The 25,710-nt window shown below is 46.5% G+C and overlaps 1 protein-coding gene across 1 annotated transcript in view; it reads left to right on the top strand.

The window, feature by feature from the left end:
- The window catches only part of LOC137511009 (vomeronasal type-2 receptor 26-like), a 293,519-nt gene that overhangs the window by 136,054 nt on the left and 131,755 nt on the right, over positions 1–25,710 (top strand). The window contains exon 3 of the mRNA XM_068233987.1: positions 3,888–3,929. Coding sequence (XP_068090088.1) covers positions 3,921–3,929 — 9 coding nt within the window. The 5' untranslated portion in view covers positions 3,888–3,920. The remainder of the gene's footprint in view (positions 1–3,887; positions 3,930–25,710) is intronic.

Raw genomic sequence — 25,710 nt, 5'->3', positions numbered from 1 at the left:
GCCCTTATTATGTGGGATGCTGGTATAAAGTGATGTTACATCTAAAGATGCCCATAAATAGTCCTTGTCCCATCTGTAATTTTGTAGCATATCCATAACATGCAATGAGTCCCTTGTGTAAGCTTGGGTCTGCAGTACAATAGGCTGGAGGAAATAACCGACGTAGGAGGAGATGTTAGCTACCAGACCCTCCATCCCTGCCACAATAGGTTTTCCTGGGGGCTCTGATGGGTTCTTCTGGATTTTAGGAATATGGTAAAAGTAAGGGATGGAGGGATGGCTCGGAACTAGGAATTTTTTCTCATGTTCATTCAAAATCCCACTGCAGAAAGCTTTATCAACTAGATTTTGAAGTTCCTGTGTATAGATAGGGGTGGGATCTTTGGAGAGTGGCTGATATGTGGAGGGATCACTTAATAGCCTGAAGCCTTCATCTCGGTATTTCTCATAATCCATCAGCACAATCCCACCCCCTTTATCTGCCTGTCTGATAACAATTTGTTTATTTTCTGTGAACTGTTAAAGAGTGAGTCACTGAGTGGAGAGAAAGAATAGAAGCAGCCACTAAAACAATTGAGTCAGACTTGATTACTAAAAAACTAAAAAAATTTGAGAGGGATAAGACTGATTACGCATTGGGTAACATCTTTAAATGGGGCAGTGAGGAAAAGAAACATTCTCCATCTTTAATTACAACCAATAAAAAGAGTCACAATAACCACAATAAGTCTGGTCCTTCAAATAAAGGACCAATGGGATCCAATAGGTATCTAAATAGCCCTATTTATAGGAGCGAAAGGGACAACTCCCCAAAGAGGTTTTCACAGATAACAAAACCCCCCAATAATAGAACGCGTAAACGTCCATATAAATTCGATCCCTCATTTCATCATAACGAAAAAAGTAACAAAAGAAGTGGCAGCGCCAAACAATTTGAAACCGGAAATTATAGATCCTATCGTAAGAATCCTGAAAACAAGTCCAATTACAAAGAAACTGAAAACAATTTAAGAGACAAAATGCCCATGAACCATCCCCCCAAAACACGTTTGACCCAGAAGGGGGATTACTCTGCATCTGGGTATCTAGATAGATTCAGAGATAGGATGAGAGGAGAAAGGGAGGGAGCCATCCCAAACCACCAGTAATCTCCCCCAAAGCAACTAGTAAGCTGCCACAAAAGCCAGAGGAATCCTGTGGGCCAAGCCAAAAGGCCGACTCAAATTTAGTAGGGTCCTTGTTTAGGGCCTTAAGCCCTGAGGGGGGAGTTAGAGATCCAGGACCATTTTTTAGAGGCAGCGCCCACTCTGACCCTGGGAACCTTAAGAAAAAGAGGGCTAGAAGATTCAGAAGGGGAAATAGAGGAGGGCGAGCCATCCAAGAGAGAAAGGAGAAGCTTAGGAGACATAACAGTGAATATTCCACAATAAAAATATTTAATCTATCATCCCACACCCTCACGGCTAGCAAAAATTCTCTATTAAGTAAGGGACTAAATTTTGCCCCAACTGCTAAATCCAATGAGTTCCAACTATATAAGGACCTACATAGGTTCATCAGATCTTTGACCCTCAAAAGGTTCTTTGCATCTAAGAAGGAAAGAACTGAAATGCACATAACTTCAGAAACAGTTATAGTACCTACAACACATGAGGAAGATGCTGAGTCATCACCCAGGGTTGACCTCGTCAAAAGCCCTTTAGAGAAAGAAGAGGACTGGCTACAGTTTGTACCTGATACTAACATCAGACACACTAATTTTAGACCCCAATCGGTCTATTATCCAACCTATTCTAGAGGACAGTATTTGAACACCTATTACCAAGTAGTACTAGACCAGTTCAAAAATATATGCAAAGAGGGTCCATCTAAGACATACTGTAATCTGAGTGTAACTGAGAAGAGAGCTCTTTAACAGTTCACAGAAAATAAACAAATTGTCATCAGACAGGCAGATAAAGGGGGTGGGATTGTGCTGATGGATTATGAGAAATACCGAGATGAAGGCTTCAGGCTATTAAGTGATCCCTACACATATCAGCCACTCTCCAAAGATCCCACCCCTATCTATACACAGGAACTTCAAAATCTAGTTGATAAAGCTTTCTGCAGTGGGATTTTGAATGAACATGAGAAAAAATTCCTAGTTCCGAGCCATCCTTCCATTCCTTACTTTTACCATATTCCTAAAATCCACAAGAACCCATCAGAGCCCCCAGGAAAACCTATTGTGGCAGGGATGGAGGGTCTGGTAGCTAACATCTCCTCCTACGTCGGTTATTTCCTCCAGCCTATTGTACTGCAGACCCAAGCTTACACAAGGGACTCATTGCATGTTATGGATATGCTACAAAATTACAGATGGGACAAGGACTATTTATGGGCATCTTTAGATGTAACATCACTTTATACCAGCATCCCACATAATAAGGGCATAGAAGCTGTCCACTATTTTTTGATTCAGGATGGATCAGTCCCATTTACACAAAGTCAATTCATTTTAGATTTATTACAGTATGCTCTTTCACATAACTATTTCAGTTTCATGGACTGGTTGTATTTACAGACGTGTGGGACATCCATGGGGCAGGGTTCGCCCCAAGCTTCGCCAGCCTATACATGTCATATTGGGAAAGTCAACATATATGGGCAGCTAATCCCTATGCAAAGAATGTTGTATTTTATGCAAGGTATATTGATGATATTTTAATTATTTGGGATGGTGATGCCGATTCGCTTAAAGAATTTATTACAATGTGCAATACTAATACGTTTGGACTTGAATTCACTTATGTAACCTCTGATAGGAATATTGTCTTTTTAGATCTAGAACTATACTCCGATATTGAGGGAAAAATTTGCTCTAAAACACACTTCAAACCTACGGCAGGCAACTCGTATTTACATGCTTCCAGCTGCCATAGTACCAAATGGATACAAAATATCCCCAGAAGCCAATTCCGCAGGCTCAGACGGAATTGCACTTCAGACATAGTTATTTGAATCAAAGTGAAGTGTTAAGTAAAAAATTCCTGGAGAAAGGGTATGAACAGAAACATATACAAACTACTAGTGAGGAATTTAAGGGAAAGACCACCCAACCAAAGAATCTGAACTCAGACAATACATCTTATTCCGAATTGCCATTCATTACTCCATTTTCTGCAGCACATAGGAAAATTAAGACCATTTTAACACAGAACTGGCCTATCCTGAAACAAGATCCCCTCTTGAAGAATGCTATACCTGACCGCCCCTCTGTAATTTTCAAGAGGGCAAGATCTATCAAGAATACTATTGCGCCTAGTAACATAAGAAAGATCACTAAAAAACCCAAAAGCATGTTTCCTTCAGTAGTAGGCAACTTTAGATGTCAGGTAAAGAGATGTCGGTGTTGTCCCTTTATTCAACACAGAGCAAAGGAAATAGTAGATGGGAATCTACAAGCCTATAAGATAAAGGAATTTATAACATGTGGAAGCGACCACGTAGTTTACCTCCTAACTTGTGGTTGTCCCAAGGCCTATGTAGGCCGAACAACCCGACCACTCAGACAAAGATTAGGAGAACATAAGCGAAACATCCTGGAGGGTGTTGAAAAACATAGCGTTCCTCGTCATTTTAAAGAACGCCATGACAGTTCTGTGGACACACTCAGGATTCTGGGTCTTGAAATGATCCCCAAAGGCTTATACCCTGGGGAAAGATTCAGGAAGTTATGTGAGAGGGAGACTTTCTGGATCTTCAAGATGAACGCATTGAACCCAAATGGACTTAATGAGAACTTGGAGATTTCCTCATTTCTTTGATTGAGTGTTATTGAGTGTTTTTGAGTGAGGTCAACTAGCCCTGTCTTATAAGTAATATGTGTTCTTTTTTCCCTACAGCACTCCTATCCCCCTAGCAGATATCCACACTAGATGAGGGCGGTGAGTACACCATACATTAGGACCGGTCCATAGTAGGTCTATAGAGTAAATTGACATAATCGCATAATTTATTGTTTTTCCGACCATTCTCATAGTTGTCCAGCCCCTCCATAAAAAACCCCCTTTCTTTCCCTCCCTATCCCCTCCCCCCCCCCTTTTTTTTACCCCCTTCCACCCCCCCCCCCCATTTCTCCACCCATCCTAGCCCATAGGATGCACTTATAGTCACCCTATCACACCTCACCGTGAAACAAGTATGGGTATGAGCAATAGAAGTGGTGTCAGATTAGAGCAGCCAGTCAGAGACACGGCCCCCTTTTGGCCCTTATTGTAGGTTTGTTAAATCCACATATATCAATAAACCCGGAATCTAACCAATACCCCTGTAATATACTTTAAAAACATCTACATTACTTGAGAAACAGTTATAATCTGAGTCTCTAGTTATGTAAAATCTTATTATGACCGTTTTAGATTGCCCATATTTAGATTTTTTATATACTCATATATTTATTTAGGTTACTTATGTATATTTTTATATATATATCTATTTTTATATATATTTATTTATATTTAAAGTTCATACTGTACACACAAAAAATTTTACTGTACAGATATTATTGTTTTTATTGGTGAGCACCTATGAGTCCATATAACACTTGGAATGATGTGCTGGAATTATTCCAATCCAGGAAGGGTTTGGGTTCCTGGAGAACTGGGCAGACTTTGCAGTCGACTACAGGTTCTACAGCAGGGATGGGCTGCACCTTAATGGGGAGGGTGCAGCTGGATTGGGGGAGAAGATGGCTAAACGGTTGGAGGAGATTTTAAACTAGGATCTGGGGGGAGGCGGGAGGATAAAGTCTCAATATGTAGACAAGAGAAGGTAAAAAGACAGTGGGAGCCTAACATTATGGGGGGTGGAGAGGGGGGTGGGGACAGAATAAAGATTAAGGAGGTTGGTAAAACTTCAAGTAGCCCATTTCATGTAAACAAAATTGGTAAATGTGGTGGTAAAAATATAAAGTGCATGGTAACCAATGCTCGGAGCCTTGCAAATAAAATAGACGAACTAGAGTTCATTCTGAATGACAAAGGCTATGACATTGTGGGAATAACCGAGACATGGATGGATGAAAGCCATGACTGAATAGCTAATTTAAAAGGATACAATGTGTTTAGGAGAGATAGAACAGGGAAAAAAGGTGGAGGGGTTTGTCTCTTTGTTAAGAATTCTTTTACAGCTGTCCTCAACGATGAGATGGAAGAAGATTGCGAAGATGTGGAGTCCGTTTGGGTAAATATTCATGGTGGAAATAAAAGTTGCCAATTGCTCATTGGGGTATGCTACAGACCACCTCATATTAATGAAGCTGCAGAACTGCGATTACTACAGCAGATTGAAAAAGCTGCAAGTAAAAATGAGGTCATAGTTATGGGCGACTACAACTTTCCAAACATTGACTGGAGTATTGAGGCTACCCATTCTGGTAAAAGCAGCAGATTTCTGGCAGCACTACAGGACAATTACTTGACTCAAATGGTAACGGAACCAACTAGGGGGAATGCATTACTGGATCTGATCATTTCTAATAGACCAGATAATGTATCAAATGTGCAGGTTCAAGAACATTTGGGAAATAGTGATCACAACATGATAACGTTTGATCTGGTGACTGATAGGCCACGGGGCAGCGGGACCACTAAAACTATGAATTTTAGAAAAGCAAAGTTCAATCAAATTAGGCAGGCACTAAGTTTGGTGAACTGGGATAATGTACTACAAGGGAAGGACACTGAAGGGAAATGGCAAGCTTTTAAACTTTTTCCTCAATCAATATTGTAGTATGTATATCCCATATGGAAACAAAATGTCTAGGAATAAAAAAAGGCCTCTATGGATGAATAGATAGGTTAGGGATAAAATGAAGATGAAAAGGAATGCCTATAAGGTCCTAAAACAGGAGGGGACTGAGGCTGCACTAAGCAATTATAAGGAGTGCAATAAAAATTGTAAAAAAGAAATTAGGCTGGCAAAGATCGTAGCTGAAAATCAAATCGCTAGGGATATCAAATCTAACCCAAAAAAGTTTTACAAGTACATCAACTCTAAAAAAAGAAAGGTTGACTGTATAGGACTCCTAAAGGATGAGGGTGGGAACTCAATGGTGGATGACCAAGGTAAGGCAGAGTTATTAAATGCTTTCTTTGCTTCTGTCTTCACAAAGGAAACAGCACTGTTGCAAATTACAGAGGCAGAAGAGTCTCAATCTTCTAACTGTAATATTAAATACTTAACGCAGGAAGAAGTAAAGGCAAGACTAAATAAATTAAAAACAGACAAGGCACCTGGCCCGGATGGCATGCATCCTCTGGTCCTAAGGGAATTAAGTTCAGTTATAGCTAAACCCCTTTATCTTATCTTTTGTGACTCTCTTGCAACTGGCAGAGTCCCAGTGGATTGGCGTACAGCCCACGTTTTCCCATTATTTAAGAAGGGCAAAAAATCAGATCCAGGAAATTATAGACCTTTAAGCTTAACATCAGTTGTATGCAAACTATTTGAGGGGTTACTAAGAGATACTATACATGACTTCATAGTAGAAAATAATCTCAGGGGCGTAGGGCCTGTGGTCGCAACGGTCGCCTCGGCGACCGGGCCCGGCTCCTGAAGAGGCGGGGGAGGGGCCCGGGGGGCCCATGTCCGTTTGGACTCTCTCGGAGATCCGTGCGTGGCTGCGTGCATTATTGGGAGGGGGGAGCCGCAGCCGCGGGGAGGGCAGCCCGACCTCTCCCTCCCTTCCTCTCCCCGGGCCCCCCCCCTCAGATGCAGAGTGCGCGGCGCACGGAAGCGCTGTAGGCTGAACTCACCTGCCTGCGTTCCAAGCGCCGCTGGTCTCCTCCCGCTCTGTATAGATGTTGTTACACACTGCTTCCGGCTAAACAGGAAGCAGTGTAACAACATCTATACAGAGCGGGAGGAGACCAGCGGCGCAGGGACGGGAGGTGAGTTCAGCCTACAGCGCTTCCGTGCACCGCGCACTCTGCATCTGAGGGGGGAGAGGAAGGGAGGGAGAGGTGGGGGTGGAGGGGCAGCTAGCTACCTAACCTATCCTGGGGGGCCAGCTACCTACCTAACCTACCCTGGGGGGCCAGCTACCTACCTAACCTATCCTTGGGGGCCAGCTACCTACCTAACCTATCCTGGGGGGCCAGCTACCTACCTAACCTATCCTGGGGGGCCAGCTACCTACCTAACCTATCCTGGGGGGCAGCTACCTACTCTAACCTACCCTGGGGGGCCAGCTACCTACTCTAACCTACCCTGGGGGGCCAGCTACCTACCTAACCTACCCTGGGGGGCCAGCTACCTACCTAACCTATCCTGGGGGGCCAGCTACCTACCTAACCTATCCTGGGGGGCCAGCTACCTACCTAACCTACCCTGGGGGGCCAGCTACCTACCTAACCTATCCTGGGGGGCCAGCTACCTACCTAACCTATCCTGGGGGGCAGCTACCTACTCTAACCTATCCTGGGGGGCAGCTACCTAACCTATCCTGGGGGGCACCTACCTCATCTAACCTATCCTGGGGGGCCAGCTACCTACCTAACCTACCCTGGGGGGCCAGCTACCTACCTAACCTATCCTGGGGGGCCAGCTACCTACCTAACCTATCCTGGGGGGCAGCTACCTACTCTAACCTACCCTGGGGGGCCAGCTACCTACCTAACCTATCCTGGGGGGCAGCTAGCTACCTAACCTATCCTGGGGGGCCAGCTACCTACCTAACCTACCCTGGGGGGCCAGCTACCTACCTAACCTATCCTGGGGGGCAGCTACCTACTCTAACCTATCCTGGGGGGCAGCTACCTAACCTATCCTGGGGGGCACCTACCTCATCTAACCTATCCTGGGGGGCCAGCTACCTACCTAACCTACCCTGGGGGGCCAGCTACCTACCTAACCTATCCTGGGGGGCCAGCTACCTACCTAACCTATCCTGGGGGGCCAGCTACCTACCTAACCTATCCTGGGGGGCAGCTACCTACTCTAACCTACCCTGGGGGGCCAGCTACCTACCTAACCTATCCTGGGGGGCAGCTAGCTACCTAACCTATCCTGGGGGGCCAGCCACCTACCTAACCTACCCTGGGGGGCCAGCTACCTACCTAACCTATCCTGGGGGGCCAGCTACCTACCTAACCTACCCTGGGGGGCCAGCTACCTACCTAACCTATCCTGGGGGGCAGCTACCTACTCTAACCTATCCTGGGGGGCAGCTACCTAACCTAACCTATACTGGGGGGCAGCTACCTAATCTAACCTATACTGGGGGGCACCTACCTATCTAACCTGGGGGCACTTAATTGTCTAACCTGTATTCGGGGCACCTAGCTAGCCTATACAGGTGGCAACTATACTGGCTACCTATATTGGAGGCACCTACCTAACTAACCTATACTGGGGGCACCTACCTATCTAACCTATGCTGGGGGCAACTATTCTGGCTACCTATATTAGAGGCACCCACCTAGCTAACCTGTACTGGCGGCGCCTGCCTATCTAACCTATACTGGGGGCAACTATACTGGCTACCTATGCTGGAGGCACCTACCTGGCTAACCTATACTGGGGGCAACTATACTGGCGTACCTATGCCTGGCTACCTATACTGGGGGGACCTATAGCTGGCTATAGGGATTCGGATATGTGTGTGCGTCGGGTGTTGCAGGGGGAGGGGGGGCTGTTGTTGCCCTGGGGGGGGGCACATCCAGATTCCGCATCGGGGCCCAGAGGTTTGTAGCTACGCCACTGAATAATCTTATTTCTCAGCATCAACATGGGTTTACTAAAGACAAGTCCTGTTTGACTAACATGCTCAGCTTTTATGAGGTAGTGAATGCTAATATGGATATTGGGAATGCTGTAGACCCACCAGGACAACAAGACACAGGAACACTTTCTTCCCCCAAGCCATTGATCTCCTCAACCGTCCCTCCCAACCACACTCCCTTGCTCCAGCGCTCACACCAGGGTAGTCACTCGCCGACGTTACACCTCCTTACGTGGTCTTGACCTACTAAGTACTCTATTGTCTTTCGGTACTACTATTGCCTATCTGTTAGCCTACATTACTGTATATCTTGTCTTGTGTACTACTTGAGCTTGTATGTGCTAAAAATAATTCCAGGTACAAACCCCTGTACTTGGCCATTAAACTTGATTCTGATTCTGATTCTGATTCTGATTCTGATATACTTGGACTTTGCAAAGGCCTTCGACACTGTTCCCCACAGAAGTCTGGTGCAAAAGTTGAGAATGCAAGGACTGGGGAAGAGTCTGTGTGCATGGATAGGGAACTGGCTAATGGACAGAAAACAAAGAGTTGTGGTCAATGGATCGTACTCAAAATAGGAGACTGTTAGCAGTGGGGTCCCACAGGGGTCTGTACTGGGTCCAGTGCTCGTCAATGTATTTATTAATGACCTAGTAGATGCAGTAGTGAGCAATGTTGCTATTTTTGCAGATGATACAAAATTGTGCAGAATCATCAACTCTCAGGAAGATAGTGTCATATTGCAACATGATCTGGATAGGATGGCTATATGGGCACATACATGGCAGAAGAAATTCAATGTTGAAAAATGTAAAGTCATGCATTTTGGTCGTACCAATGGTCTAGCACCATACAAAATAAATGGGATACAGTTGGGGACATCAAACTTGGAGAAGGACTTAGGAGTACTCATCGACAACAAGTTAAATAATCGTACTCAATGCCAAGCCGCTGCAGCTAAAGCTAACAAAATTTTAGGATGCATTAAAAGGGAAATAAAAACTCGAGATGCTAGCATAATATTGCCCCTGTTTAACTCTCTAGTAAGGCCACATCTGGAATATGGAATTCAGTTCTGGGCACCACATTACAAAAAAGATATTGCAGTTTTAGAGCAGGTGCAGAGAGGAGCAACAAAATTGATACGTGGGATGGAAGGTCTCGCTTACCAAGAAAGGATAGATAAACTGGGTTTATTTAGTCTAGAGAAAAGACGCCTTAGAGGAGATCTAATTAACATGTATAAATACATCAGAGGGCAATATAATAGCTTGGCGGATGAGCTTTTTGTCCCTAGGCCTTCTCAAAGGACTAGAGGACATGATCTGCGCATGGAGGAAAAACGTTTTAGCCATTTATTTAGGAAAGGGTTCTTTACAGTAAGAGTGATTAAGATGTGGAATGCATTGCCACAGGAAGTCGTTATGGCAAACTCTATACCTGCATAGAGTTTGCTTAGATGCTTTCCTTGCGTTGAAAGACATCCATGGCTACAATTACTAGGTTATGCCTAATGATGTTGATCCAGGGATTTTATCTGATTGCCATCTGGAGTCGGGAAGAGATTTTTCCCTCTTGGGGCTAATTGGACCATGCCTTGTAAGGGTTTTTTCGCCTTCCTCTGGATCAACAGGGATATTTGAGGGAGCAGGCTGGTGTTGTACTTTGTACCGGTTGAACTCGATGGACGTATGTCTTTTTTTCAACCAAAATAACTACCGTATATACTCGCAAGCAAGCCGACCCGCATGTAAGCCGACCCCCCCACTTTTACCCCAAAAAACAGGAAAAAATGATTGACCCTCATGTAAGCCGGGGGTAGGAAACGCTGGCCGCGTAATCCCCCCAGTATGTCCCAGTATAGCTAGTATAGTGCCCAGTATAGGTAGGTAGTGCTCAGTATAGCTAGTAAAATGCCCCAGTATAGCTAGTATAGTGCTCAGTATAGCTAGTATAGTGCTCAGTATAGCTAGTATAGTGCTCATTATAGCTAGTATAGTGCTCATTATAGTAGTATAGTGCTCATTATAGCTAGTATAGTGCTCAGTATAGCTAGTATAGTGCCCAGTATAGCTAGTATAGTGCTCAGTATAGCTAGTATAGTGCTCAGTATAGCTAGTATAGTGCTCAGTATAGCTAGTATAGTGCTCAGTATAGCCAGTATAGTGCTCAGCAGTGGCGTCCCTACCATGGGGCGGCCAGGAGCGCTCCGCTCCGGGTGTCAGCTCCAGGGGGGGTGTCATCAAGGCCTCCCCAGAAGCCTTGATGACACAGGAGGGGAAGCAGCGCTGAAGGAGGGGTGGCAGCGTCGGCGGGGAGGGGGGAAATACCCCCCCACATCTCCCTCACCTGGGTCCCCTCCTTCGGCACTTCCCCTCCACGGGCGCCGGCAACGGACACTGACCCTCAGTTTACCCGAGCAGGGCTACGGGAAGATGGCCGCCGACGCCCGCACTGGAGACAAAAATAGACGGCAAGATGGCCGCCGACGCCATCTTGCCGTCTATTTTTGTCTCCAGTGCGGGCTTCGGCGGCCATCTTCCCGTAGCCCAGCACTGATGATGCAGCAGGTGACGGCGCGGGACATTCAAGAGGAGCTGCGTAGAGAGAGGCTGCCTGGGATTCGGAAGAGAGGTTTCATCTGCAGGTAAGTGAATGGGTTTTTTTTTTTCTTTTACAGGTGCACCGGCCCGGCCACCCACTGCTGCTGCCCACCTACCCACCGCTGCTGCCCACCTACCCACCAGCCTACCCAGCAGGCTACCCACCACTGCTGCCCACCTACCCACCACTGCTGCCCACCTACCCACCGCTGCTGCCCACCTACCCACCACTGCTGCCCACCTACCCACCACTGCTGCCCACCTACCCACCAGGCTACCCAGCAGGCTACCCACCACTGCTGCCCACCTACCCACCACTGCTGCCCACCTACCCACCACTGCTGCCCACCTACCCACCAGGCTACCCAGCAGGCTACCCACCACTGCTGCCCACCTACCCACCACTGCTGCCCACCTACCCACCGCTGCTGCCCACCTACCCACCACTGCTGCCCACCTACCCAGCAGGCTACCCACCACTGCTGCCCACCTACCCACCAGGCTACCCAGCAGGCTACCCACCACTGCTGCCCACCTACCCACCGCTGCTGCCCACCTACCCACCACTGCTGCCCACCTACCCACCAGGCTACCCAGCAGGCTACCCACCGCTGCTGCCCACCTACCCACCGCTGCTGCCCACCTACCCACCGCTGCTGCCCACCTACCCACCACTGCTGCCCACCTACCCACCACTGCTGCCCACCTATGCACCACTGCTGCCCACCTACCCACCAGGCTACCCAGCAGGCTGCCCACCTACCCAGCAGGCTGCCCACCTACCCACCACTGCTGCCCACCTACCCACCACTGCTACCCAGCAGGCTGCCCACCTACCCACCAGGCTACCCAGCAGGCTGGCCACCTACCCACCACTGCTGCCCCCCTACCCACCAGGCTACCCACCTACCCACCATGCTACCCACCTACCCACCACTGCTGCCCACCTACCCACCAGACTGCCCACCTACCCACCAGGCTACCCAGCAGGCTGCCCACCTACCCACCACTGCTGCCCCCCTACCCACCACTGCTACCCAGCAGGCTGCCCACCTACCCACTAGGCAATCAGGCTGCTCACCCTTCACCACCTACCCACCAGGCTATCAGCTTGCCAACACTCAAATCTGCTACCGATATTGTGTATTTTGTGGTCAGATTAACTACCGATATTGTGTATTTTGTGGTGAAATCTGGTGCTGACATTGTGTATGTTCTGGTCAAATGTGCCGCAAGATTGAATGATTTTTTTCTGGTCAAATCTGCCGACATGATTGAATGTATTTTCTTGTGAAATCTGCTCACATAACGTGTAATGTCTGGTGAAATGTTCTCGCATTACGTGTATTTTATGTTGAAAGCTTCTGACATTTTGTGTATTTTCTGGAGAAAAGCTGCGCAATGATGTGAATTTTCTGGAGAAAGGTTGACTAAAACTTGGGTGCACTTTTAAATTAGCTCCGCCCCATCCGGTCATAGCCACACCCATTTTTTCGCGCGCCGCAGGTGGTGTACCGTGGGTGGGGGGGTGTCTTTCAATACCTAGCATCGGGTGTCAAATGCCCTAGGTACGCCACTGGTGCTCAGTATAGCCAGTATAGTGCCCAGTATAGCGCCCAGTATAGCCAGTATAGTGCTCAGTATAGCTAGTATAGTGCTCAGTATAGCTAGTGAAGTGCCCCAGTTTAGCTAGTATAGTGCTCAGTATAGCTAGTATAGTGCCCCAGTATAGCTAGTATAGTGCTCAGTATAGCTAGTATAGTGCTCAGTATAGCTAGTATAGTGCTCAGTATAGCTAGTATAGTGCCCCAGTATAGCTAGTATAGTGCCCCATTATAGCTAGTATAGTGCCCCATTATAGCTTGTATAGTGCCCCAGTATAGCTTATATAGTGCCCAATATAGCTAGCATAGTGCCCCATATAGCTAGCATAGTGCCCCAGTATGGGTGGGTGGGTAGGTGCTGTCCCTCCCCGCTCCCCCGCGGCCGCCGCTGCTATTACCTTAGGCGGCGCCGCTTCCTCTATCCCCGTCCTCCTCCTGTAACTCATTCACAGCAGCGCGCCTCTCGCTGCTGTGATGACGAGGAAACCATAGAGAGCGGCTTCCTGTAGCGGCGATGCCGTTACTATGGGAACCGCTCTCTATGGTTTCCTGCGTCATCACAGCAGCGGGGGGTGCGCTGCTGTGAATGAGTTACAGGAGGAGGACGGGGATAGAGGAAGCGGCGCCGCCTAAGGTAATAGCAGCGGCGGCCGCGGGGGAGCGGGGAGGGACAGCACCTATCCACCCATGACTCGCAAGCAAGCCGACCCCCCAACTTTTGCCCCACTTTTGGGGGGTCAAAAATTCGGCTTGCTTGCGAGTATATACGGTATGTAACTATGTAACATTGCAGTATTTACTCTCATGTTTTCTAACTTGTTTTACATATCTGCTTTTTAATTTGCATAATGCAAAAGCTGTTATAGCGTTTTTTAGATATAATTTTTTATATGTATTTTCTATGTGTATATATATTTTGTATGAAGAATTTTGTACGGGGTATGGCGGGCGCGCTGTGAGCCAGTATATCATTTAGCTCCATTTCAGTCTGACCCAGACTTTGACACCACCGCGCTTGAATCCAATGTACAAGCATATAGAACGGAGTGCTGGGTTAATCAAACATACAGCTCCACCTTTGCCTATCCTTAGCCCCGCTTTTCATGTATTATTCTTTTTTAAATAAAGATTTCTAAATTCAAGAGCTTCCCTGGAGCCATGACTACGGCTCAGGGAACTTAGTTAAATAGCGTGCTGTGCATATAGACGTCATCTGACGAAGGCGCAGAGCGCTGAAACGCGTCATGACGTCATACGCACGCTGACCCTCAGCCACGCCCACTCCCACAGCGAGACGGCATTATTATTATTATTATTATTATTTAGTATTTATATAGCGCCGACATATTACGCAGCGCTGTACAGTGTATATATATATATATATATGTCACTAACTGTCCCTCAAAGGAGCTCACAATCTAATCCCTACCATTGCCATATGTCTATATTATGTAGTGTAAGTACTGTAGTCTAGGGCCAATTTTTTTAGGGGGAGCCAATTAACTTCTCCGTATGTTTTTGGAATGTGGGAGGAAACCGGAGTGCCCGGAGGAAACCCACGCAGACACGGAGAGAACATACAAACTCTTTGCAGATAGTGCCCTGGCTGGGATTCGAACCAGGGACCCAGCGCTGCAAGGCGAGAGAGCTAACCACTACGCCACCGTGCTGCCCGCAGTCCACTGGAGATCGCGCTGCCGGCCACAGCGCGCCGCCATCATACTGCCAGTGAGTGTAGCGGTTGGCTGTACCGCTGAGAGGCGCATTGTACATTGTCCATCTTGTGAGTATAACTTTTATTTTGCGAATAAAGCCCACCCTTGGTAATGCACTATAGTGCGCTCCATCTCTTTATTTAGATTTACATTGCCTTGATCTTTTGGAGCAGCACAGTACAGCACACCAAGGAGTTGGGAGGAATTGTGTATGTGACTATACCTCCTGTGTAGGAGCGCAAGGATTTTTGCTTTTCGTTTTGGAATACTGACAAGACTAGCTGCATGCTTGTTTCTGGTGTTATTCAGATACTACTGCAAAGAAGTAGACCAGCAGGGCTGCCAGGAAACTGGTATTGCTTAAAAGGAAATAAACATGGCAGCCTGCATATATCTCTCTCTTCAGTTCCCCTTTAAGAGAAAGTGTCATTAGGGCCTTGCTGTAACATAGATTGTAGTGTAACTATTTCAACTAATGTACCCTTCTTAAACTTGAAGATTGTATACAAATGTAAGCAGACTGCAGAGTGGTGCAGCAGGAGTGTGCGAAACCCATAACCCAGAGGTTGATGGATCAAAACCATCCTCTGCTAGGTATGATTTCATTTTTGGACCTCGCTTTATCGCGTGGGCAAAACGGTTTCCATAGCCCTGTAAGAGAAAGTGTAATAAGGGCCCTGCCGTAACATAGATATTACTAATATTGATATTGCTAAGACTACTCCCGGGCCTTTCTTGTAGTTGAAGACATGAGTGAACTGTGACACCACACTTAAAAAAAAACCAAAAAAAACAAAAACAAAGAGCAAACAGAGAAGCTTCCCCATATTGGAGCATTGGATTTGGTAAACTCTTAAGCCAATGTGTTGTAAGATGTATACACATGCAAGATGGTGTAAAGCAGTTTAGGCCTGCAATTCAACATTCAATGTGATTTCTGACCTTAAAACAGTGCTTTGCGTCAAATCTAGGTTGTGTATTGAGACTTTTGACGTGTATCCCAGTCAATCATGTCTCCGTCCAGGTATGAGACCGCTTGAAACATCTTTTCTATCATTTTTGTACCCGGCATAATTTTTTCTAAATATCCAAGTTCGCCTCTCCATTGAAGTGTATTGTGGTTCGTGAAAGTTTGCGCGAACTGAACTTTCGCGGTAGGTTCGCGAACCGGGTTTCACGAACCTAAAATCAGAGGTTTGGACCATCTTTACCTATGACTGGTAAGGGAGAAGTCAAAGCTGGGTCAGCCAGCACACTTGCGGTACGATTCAATGGGGTTTGTGGGTTTCTGGAGGGTGAAGTATAGGGTGCCAGGACATCTGTGCCTATAGGCACTTGTGGTGTAAATCCAGGCCTGATGCTGGTACTGAAGTGGTTAAGTAATAAATCTGCAGAAAATCTCAAAACAAATAAAGTGGAGAGTCCCTCAGTAATATATAATAGGTTTGTTTTGTAAGCCTGCTTTAAAAAAAAAAAAAAAAAAAAAAAAAAAAAACTTTTACAGTTATATCGCTGTAATATTTTAAGGACAGTTCAGTACAGGAACAGCTGATACCAGCTTGAAGGAGACATCATGTATGGTTATACTTAGAGCAATAAGAAGTCTATGGCACTGAACTGTATAAGAAGAGAGGGGAGAGGAGAGGAGATTGCACTGACACTGACATACTGCTCAGATGCTGGCGGTGCGTGTGCTGCATTATATCACCCCTCTATGGGACTATGACATACTCCACAAGGCTACAGCTGGAATTCATTCATTTAAAGCTTGCTTGCTTGGGATTATCCTGTTCGTAATATTTTACATCTGCACGACTGAGAAGTGTCTCTATGATTATGGCAGCAATAAGTATCTCTATAATTATGGCAGAAATAAGTATCTCTATGAATATGACTTTAAGATAAGGGAAATAAATGATTTTGTAGATATTAAGGTAAAGGGTGACTTTATCATTGGGGGATTGCTGACATTACAAAGTGATGCATCTGTTTCACCAACAAAAAGCTTCTTGAAGCCAATAAAGTGCCTAACGTGAGTAACATTTTATATTGTTGCAGTATTTCAAAGGCACAAACAATGAAAACTGAAAATAGACAAGGAGCGTGGTTTGTGTACGATGTGTCTGCGCTAAAGACTGCTACACACAGCCAATTTCGGATGGTCATTCACTGCTTAATTTTACCATCTCTGTGTTCTATGAGGGCAAACAGATTTTGAATGCTATGAACAGTGAAGGTAACCTCTCATATTACATGGAAGTAGTAAAATTGCCTAATGATTGCAATCAAAATTGGATGTGTGTATGTACCCTTAAGGTGCATACACACATCAGACCATAGTCTTTGGAAAACGAAAGATCACAGACGAATTTTACCCCCTTCCATGTAGTATGAGAGCCATACTCTACACAGTCTATTCTATGGAGCTGAACTCCCCATCAGATAGAAATCTTTGCAAGATGCTGCACACACAGATGCTGTACACATGCAACAGATCAGTATCTGCAAAAGATCTGTTCCTGCAAAAGATCTGTTCCTACAAAATGCATTCATAATCTATGATACCTGCAGATCCTTATACACACCTTATTTAACAGACACTCATCTGCAGATCAGATCCACCAGGATGGATCTTCAGATCTGCAGATGATTGTCTGATCTGCAGATGGATGTCTGTTAACCTACCCAGCGTTCAATTTCCCCAGGATTTCTGTGCAAACAGTGATAAAATTTATTTTTAAAACTTTTTTTTCCTGTAACTTGCCAAAATGTGTCAAGCAAGGGTCTAGTATACAGTGCAGGAAAGTATTGATGTGTATGCATGTTTATACTGTTCACAGCATGTTTTTTTGAACGGACATTTCTGTCCATACTGCTAGGGAGGTTAAACAAGGTGTGTATGAGATCTACAGAGATCCTAGACCTAGACTATTAATGCATTTTGCAGGAACTGATCTGTTGCATGTGTACAGCATCTTTGTGATGGGGAGTTCAGCTCAACAGAATAGACCGTGCAGGTGGGAAGCCGGAAAAAAAGGACGCATATGGACCAAAAGGGTCCAGCATAGGCTGCAATGCAAAATATTGGCTATTGGTAGTGTTGGGCGAACAGTGTTCGCCACTGTTCGGGTTCTGCAGAACATCACCCTGTTCGGGTGATGTTCGAGTTCGGCCGAACACCTGACGGTGCTCGGCCAAACCGTTCGGCCATATGGCCGAACTAAGAGCGCATGGCCGAACGTTCCCCGAACGTTCGGCTAGCGCTGTGATTGGCCGAACGGGTCACGTGGTTCGGACCCGAACGCGCTCTGATTGGCCGAACTGTCACGTGGTTCGGGTAAATAAATACCCGAACCACGTCATATCTCCGCCATTTGTCTGTGGGTTTAGCTTTGGGTAGGCAGGCAGGGTAGTTCGCGCTCCAGCCACGCTAGCCAGGGTCCCCCCTGTCATTGTGTCACTGCTGGGAACAGTAGTACACCGCTTGCTCAGCCACACTATATAGCATTCTGTTTACTGCCACTCTGTGTACCTCGCTCAGCCACACTATATAGCATTCTGTTTACTGCCACTCTGTGTCTGCTGGGAATAGTAGTACACCGCTTGCTCAGCCACACTATATAGCATTCTGTTTACTGCCACTCTGTGTACCTCGCTCAGCCACACTATATAGCATTCTGTTTACTGCCACTCTGTGTCTGCTGGGAATAGTGGTACACCGCTCGCTCAGCCACACTATATAGCATTCTGTTCACTGTTCTGTGTCTGCTTGGAATAGTGGTACACCGCTCGCTCAGCCACACTATATAGCATTCTGTTTACTGTTCTGTGTCTGCTGGGAATAGTGGTACACCGCTCGCTCAGCCACACTATATAGCATTCTGTTTACTGTTCTGTGTCTGCTGGGAATAGTGGTACACCGCTCGCTCAGCCACACTATATAGCATTCTGTTCACTGTTCTGTGTCTGCTGGGAATAGTGGTACACCGCTCGCTCAGCCACACTATATAGCATTCTGTTCACTGTTCTGTGTCTGCTGGGAATAGTGGTACACCGCTCGCTCAGCCACACTATATAGCATTCTGTTTACTGTTCTGTGTCTGCTGGGAATAGTGGTACACCGCTCGCTCATCCACACTATATAGCATTCTGTTCACTGTTCTGTGTCTGCTGGGAATAGTGGTACACCGCTCGCTCAGCCACACTATATAGCATTCTGTTCACTGTTCTGTGTCTGCTGGGAATAGTGGTACACCGCTCGCTCAGCCACACTATATAGCATTCTGTTCACTGTTCTGTGTCTGCTGGGAATAGTGGTACACCGCTCGCTCAGCCACACTATATAGCATTCTGTTTACTGTTCTGTGTCTGCTGGGAATAGTGGTACACCGCTCGCTCAGCCACACTATATAGCATTCTGTTTACTGTTCTGTGTCTGCTGGGAATAGTGGTACACCGCTCGCTCAGCCACACTATATAGCATTCTGTTTACTGTTCTGTGTCTGCTGGGAACAGTAGTACACCGCTCGCTCAGCCAGAGTATATAGCATTGTGTTTACTGCCACTCTGTGTACACCGCTCAGCCAGACTATATACCATTGTTTACTGACACTCTGTGTACACCGCTCAGCCAGACTATATACCATTGTTTACTGACACTCTGTGTACACCGCTCAGCCAGACTATATACCATTGTTTACTGCCACTCTGATTCTGCTGGGAACAGTAGTACACCGCTCGCTCAGCCAGACTATATACCATTGTTTACTGACACTCTGTGTACACTGCTCAGCCAGACTATATACCATTGTTTACTGCCACTCTGATTCTGCTGGGAACAGTAGTACACCGCTCGCTCAGCCAGACTATATACCATTGTTTACTGACACTATATAGCAGACTATATAGCATTGTGTGTACACCGCTCAGCCAGACTATATACCATTGTTTACTGACACTCTGTGTACACCGCTCAGCCAGACTATATACCATTGTTTACTGCCACTCTGATTCTGCTGGGAACAGTAGTACACCGCTCGCTCAGCCAGACTATATACCATTGTTTACTGACACTCTGTGTACACCGTTCAGCCAGACTATATACCATTGTTTACTGCCACTCTGATTCTGCTGGGAACAGTAGTACACCGCTCGCTCAGCCAGACTATATACCATTGTTTACTGACACTCTGTGTACACCGCTCAGCCAGACTATATACCATTGTTTACTGCCACTCTGATTCTGCTGGGAACAGTAGTACACCGCTCGCTCAGCCAGACTATATACCATTGTTTACTGACACTATATAGCAGACTATATAGCATTGTGTGTACACCGCTCAGCCAGACTATATACCATTGTTTACTGACACTCTGTGTACACCGCTCAGCCAGACTATATACCATTGTTTACTGCCACTCTGATTCTGCTGGGAACAGTAGTACACCGCTCGCTCAGCCAGACTATATACCATTGTTTACTGACACTCTGTGTACACCGCTCAGCCAGACTATATACCATTGTTTACTGCCACTCTGATTCTGCTGGGAACAGTAGTACACCGCTCGCTCAGCCAGACTATATAGCATTGTGTTTACTGCCACTCTGTGTACACCGCTCAGCCACACTATATAGCATTGCGTACTCTGCCAGTCAGTGTGTATATTGCTGGGATCAGTAATACTCCACTCACCGTCAACCACTATATGAGCTCAACATGAGTTCCCCAGAGACCTCCGCTGTGAGCAGCACTCCCAACAACAGCAACAGCCAACGCCCCACGCAAGCTATAACATCCACCCCAGCAGCCAGTGGTCAGCACAGCCCTCCCCGGAGGAGAACGTTGTGTCCATCAGTCCGTCGCCAGAGCGATTAATGAGGGCTGCCATTGAGGAGATGATGGGGCCTGATGTGGAGGAGGAGGTCTGGCTCAGGCCAGCATCCCAAGTTAATGTTGAGGACGATGAGGGGTCTGTGTCTGGGGATGTTGGGGTGGCAGAGGTGGTGGGTGGGTCAGACTCAGGAGAAGAGTTGTATGATGAGGATGATGATCGGGACCATCTGTATGTGCCTCAGAGTCCGATCCCGGAAAACATGTTGTATCGTGTGTTTAGGTACTAAAATCTGCGTTCCCTCCCAGTAGTGTTGGGCGAACAGTGTTTGCCACTGTTTGGGTTCTGCAGAACATCACCCTGTTCGGGGTGACTATATAGCAGACTATATAGCATTGTGTTTAATGCCACTCTGTGTACACGGCTCAGCCACACTATATAGCATTGTGTTTACTTCCACTCTGTGTCTGCTGGGAACAGTAGTACACCGCTCACCCGCCACTGTATAGCATTGTGCTCTGTGTCACTGCTGACAATAGTGGTACACCGCTCACCCACCACTGTATAGCATTTCTGTACTGCCACTGTACTGCTGCCAGTCAGCGTGTACTTTAAGGATAAGTGAAATGAGGAAGAAATCCGGTGAAAGAGGGAGGGGCAAGGGAAGAGGTGTTTCCCCTGACGGTTCACGTACAGGCCACAGGGGAGCACCCAAGAAAACCCACTCAATACTGCCCATGTTGTCCAGGACAACAACCCTCACAGATCCAAAAGAACAGGACCAGATAATTACTTGGATGACCTCTCAAGCGTCCAGCAGTGGGTTAAGCAGCACCAGCACATCACGCACGAGGTCCGAGTCCTCAGCCAGTTAAAGTCTGGGCTTTCTTTGAAGACTGCACTGAGGATGTTACCATGGCGATTTGCAAGGTGTGCAAGACCCGCCTGAGCAGGGGGAAAAGTATTAACAACCTCTCCACCACCAGCATGAGCCGCCACATTCTATCCAAACATCCCACTCTGTGGGCAAACGCGGCAGGACAGGGTACCACCAGCAACACTGCCTCCCTTGGGTTCACCAGACTCACCACCAGACCCGCCTCAGCAGCAGCAGTAGCCCAGCCATTGCGTGGTTCACAACATTCACAAACATCAGACGATGCTGACACTGTCACTTTCCGGACTAGTGCTCTTGAGGTCTCCCAGTGTTCATCAAACACAACAACCAACAGCCCTTCGGTGTGCAGCGCTACGGTTGAGTTGTCTGTCTCTGAGATGTTTGAGCACAAGAGGAAATTGCCAGCAAATGACCCCCGGGCCGTGGCAGTAACAGCCAGCCAGCATAGCCAAGCTTCTGGCCTGCGAAATGCTGCCATATCGAGTGGTGGAGACAAACAGCTTCAAGGGCATGATGTCAGTGGCCATCCCACGTTACGTGGTTCCCAGCCGCTACCACTTTGCGCGCTCTGCAGTGCCTGAGTTGCATGAGCACGTGGTCAGCTAAATAACCCGAAGCTTGAAGAATGCCGTTGCCTGCAAGGTTCACCTCACCACTGACACCTGGACGAGTGCGTTCGGCCAGGGTCGATACATCTCCCTTACCGCGCACTGGGTGAACCTTGTGGAGCCTGGCAGCGATTCCTCACCTGCTACGGCGCGGGTGTTGCCCACGCCGCAAACAGCTGGATAACAACAGCAGCACCTACCTCTCTGACTCCTTCTCCTCCAACGCATCTCAAAGCTGTACCTCATCCGGAAATGCTAACCCAGCACCAGCAGCAGTAGGATCGTGGAAGCAGTGCAGCACAGCTGTTGGCATGCGTCAGCAAGCGTTGCTGAAGCTGATCTGCCTTGGGGATAAGCAGCACACAGGGGAGGAAATTTGGAGGGGAATAAAGGAACAGACGGATTTGTGGCTGGCACCGCTGGACCTGAAACCGGGCATGAAGCTAGACACCTGGCACGAACTGGCAATGTACGCAATAGAGGTGCTGGCTTGCCCGGCAGCCAGCGTTATGTCGGAACGCTGTTTCAGTGCTGCCGGAGGCATCATCACAGATCGGCGTATCCGCCTCTCCACAGAAAATGCAGACCGTCTGACTCAAATTAAAATGAATCAATCCTGGATTGGAAACGACTACGCAACACTCCTGGACCCCAACCAAGTAACATGACCGATGAACATCTGGGATGGTTTAGCGTTTCCGGTCCCTGTTTATTGAACCTCTCATCTGTATTACATTTATGACTGCATGGCGGCAAAAAGCATTGCTGCTATATCCGCACGCTTTTTGTCCTCATGCAAGGCCTGGGTTGTTGTGTCTCACAAAGCGTGGCCTTCTCCTCCTGCGCCTCCTCCTGTTCCATCACGTGTGCTGCTGCTGCTGCTGCTGGGTTACCGTTGCCGGTCCCTGTTTATGGAACCTCTTATCTTTATTACATTTATGACTACATGGCGGTACAAAGCATGCTATCCGCACGCTTTTTGTCCTCATGCAAGGCCTGGGTTGTTGTGTCTCACAAAGCGTGGCCTTCTCCTCCTGCGCCTCCTCCTGTTCCATCACGTGTGCTGCTGCTGCTGCTGCTGCTGCTGGGTTACCGTTGCCGGTCCCTGTTTATGGAACCTCTTATCTTTATTACATTTATGACTACATGGCGGTACAAAGCATGCTATCCGCACGCTTTTTGTCCTCATGCAAGGCCTGGGTTGTTGTGTCTCACAAAGCGTGGCCTTCTCCTCCTGCGCCTCCTCCTGTTCCATCACGTGTGCTGCTGCTGGGTTAGCGTTGCCGCGTGGTCCCTGTTTATTGAACCACTTATCTTTATTACATTTATGACTGCATGGTGGTACAAAGCATGCTATCCGCACGCTTCTTGTCCTCATGCAAGGCCTGGGTTGTTGTGTCTCAAAGCGTGGCCTTCTCCTCCTGCGCCACCCTCCTCCTGTTCCATCACGTGTGCTGCTGCTGGGTTAGCATTACCGGTCCCTTTTCCTGGAACCTCTTATATGTATTACATTTATGACTGCATGCCGACAAAAAGCATGTTACCTGTGCAAAGAAAACAGACATTTCCCGCATTTAAAAGACAGTTTTCCCTTTGAAACTTTAAAATCGATTTTCTCAAAAACTATAAGCTCTTTTTGCTAAATTTTTTTTTCCTCTTGTACCCACTCCCAAGGTGCACATACCCTGTAAATTTGGGGTATGTAGCATGTAAGGAGGCTTTACAAACCACAAAAGTTCGGGTCCCCATTGACTTCCATTATGTTCGGAGTTCGGGTCGAACACCCGAACATCGCGGCCATGTTCGGCCTGTTCGGCCCGAACCCGAACATCTAGATGTTCGCCCAACACTAGCTATTGGGCGCCAGAGAAGAAATAAGGGCGCCCTAGAAATAGCGGTTGCAGGGATCGTGATAACAAAACTTTTCGTTTACAGAATAAGGTTTATGACAAATATTTTTTACAAATTCTGTTTAACTTATTTTATCGTTCTTAAATTTCGCTTTTAGGATTGGAATAAGTAAATTTTTGTTTTCACTTATTTTATCGTTTTAAAATTCGTTTTCATAATTTTAATGCTTAAATATAATTTTCAAGCTTATTGTATTACAAATATATCGCTTTTGGTACTAATCTTGTTTTCAGAATTATAATGCGTAAATTATAGTTTTCAGGTTTATTATCTTACTAATATAATGCTTTTAATATTACTGTTATTTTAAGATTTTTAATGCGTACGTGATTGTAAGGCTATTTATTCTATTACAAATATATAACTTTTACTATGCATAATATTTTTAATGTGTACTTGATTGTAAGGCTATTCTATAATATATACATTATTCTATTCATGTTATTTGTAGTGAAGTATTTTATGGTATCAAATATATTATGGTTTCTATGTGTGTAAAGGCTCATACACACATCAGACCATAGTCTTTGGAAAATGAAAGATCACAGACCAATTGTACCCCCTTCCATGTAGTATGAGAGCCATACCTACACAGTCTATTCTATGGAGCTGAACTCTCCATCAGATAAAAAATTTTGCAAGATGCTGAACACAAAGAATCTGTACATATTCAAAAGATCAGTATCTGCAAAAGATCCGTTCCTGCAAAAGATCCATTCCTGCAAAATGCATTCATAGTCTATGATATCTGCAGATCTCATACACACCTTGTTTAACAGACATTCATCTGCAGATCAGATCCACCAGGATGGATCTTCAGATCTGCAGATGATTGTCTGATCTGCAGATGAATGTCTGTTAAACAAGGTGTGTATGAGGATCTGCAGATATCATAGACTATTAATGCATTTTGCAGGAACAGATCTTTTGCAGATACTGATCTTTTGAATGTGTACAGCATCTGAGTGTGCAACATCTTGCAAAGATTTCTATCTGATGGGGAGCTCAGCTCAATAGAATAGACTGTGAAGGTATGGCTCTCATACTACATGGAAGGGGGTAAAATTGGTCTGTGAACTTTCATTTTCCAAAGACTATGGTCTGATGTGTGTATGCACCTTTAGACACCACCAGAGGGATGGTTAGGGTTAGGCACCACCAGGGGGGATCTAGAGGTTAGGGGTAGGTACAGTGTGAGTTCTTTGTGAAGGTGGGTACACACATCAGATAAAAGTCTTTGGAAAATGAAAGATCACAGTCCAATGTTACCCCCTTTCATGTAGTATGAGAGCCATACCTACACAGTCTATTCTATGGAGCTGAACTCCCCATCAGATGAAAATTGTTGCAGGATGCTGTACACATGCAACAGATCAATATCTGCAAAAGATCAGTTCCTGCAAAAGATCTGTTCCTGCAAAATGCATTCATAGTCTATGATATCTGCAGATCTCATACACACCTTGTTTCACAGACATTCATCTGCAGATCAGATGCACCAGGATGGATCTTCAGATCTGCAGATGAATGTCTGTTAACCTCCTTAGTGGTAATCACAAGTTCAGCTCGGGCTGGAAAAGAAAACATGCCAGGAGCAGTATCCCTGCACTGAACTCGTGGTAGCCACCGGGGATGCGCACAGCCGGCGGTTTACTCACCTCCCAGGGGATCCTGGCGTCAGCCACCATTCTACTTCCTCTCCTCTGAGGCTTTGCTTCCCCTTGGCTAGATTGTCGTCTGTCATCATGACGCCAGCTGTCAATCTTACT

Source organism: Hyperolius riggenbachi, chromosome 1, assembly GCF_040937935.1.
Source record: "Hyperolius riggenbachi isolate aHypRig1 chromosome 1, aHypRig1.pri, whole genome shotgun sequence".
Classification (NCBI taxonomy): Eukaryota; Metazoa; Chordata; class Amphibia; order Anura; family Hyperoliidae; genus Hyperolius; species Hyperolius riggenbachi.
Note: the sequence above shows the minus strand (reverse complement) of the source record. Positions and strands in the feature narration are given on the sequence as shown.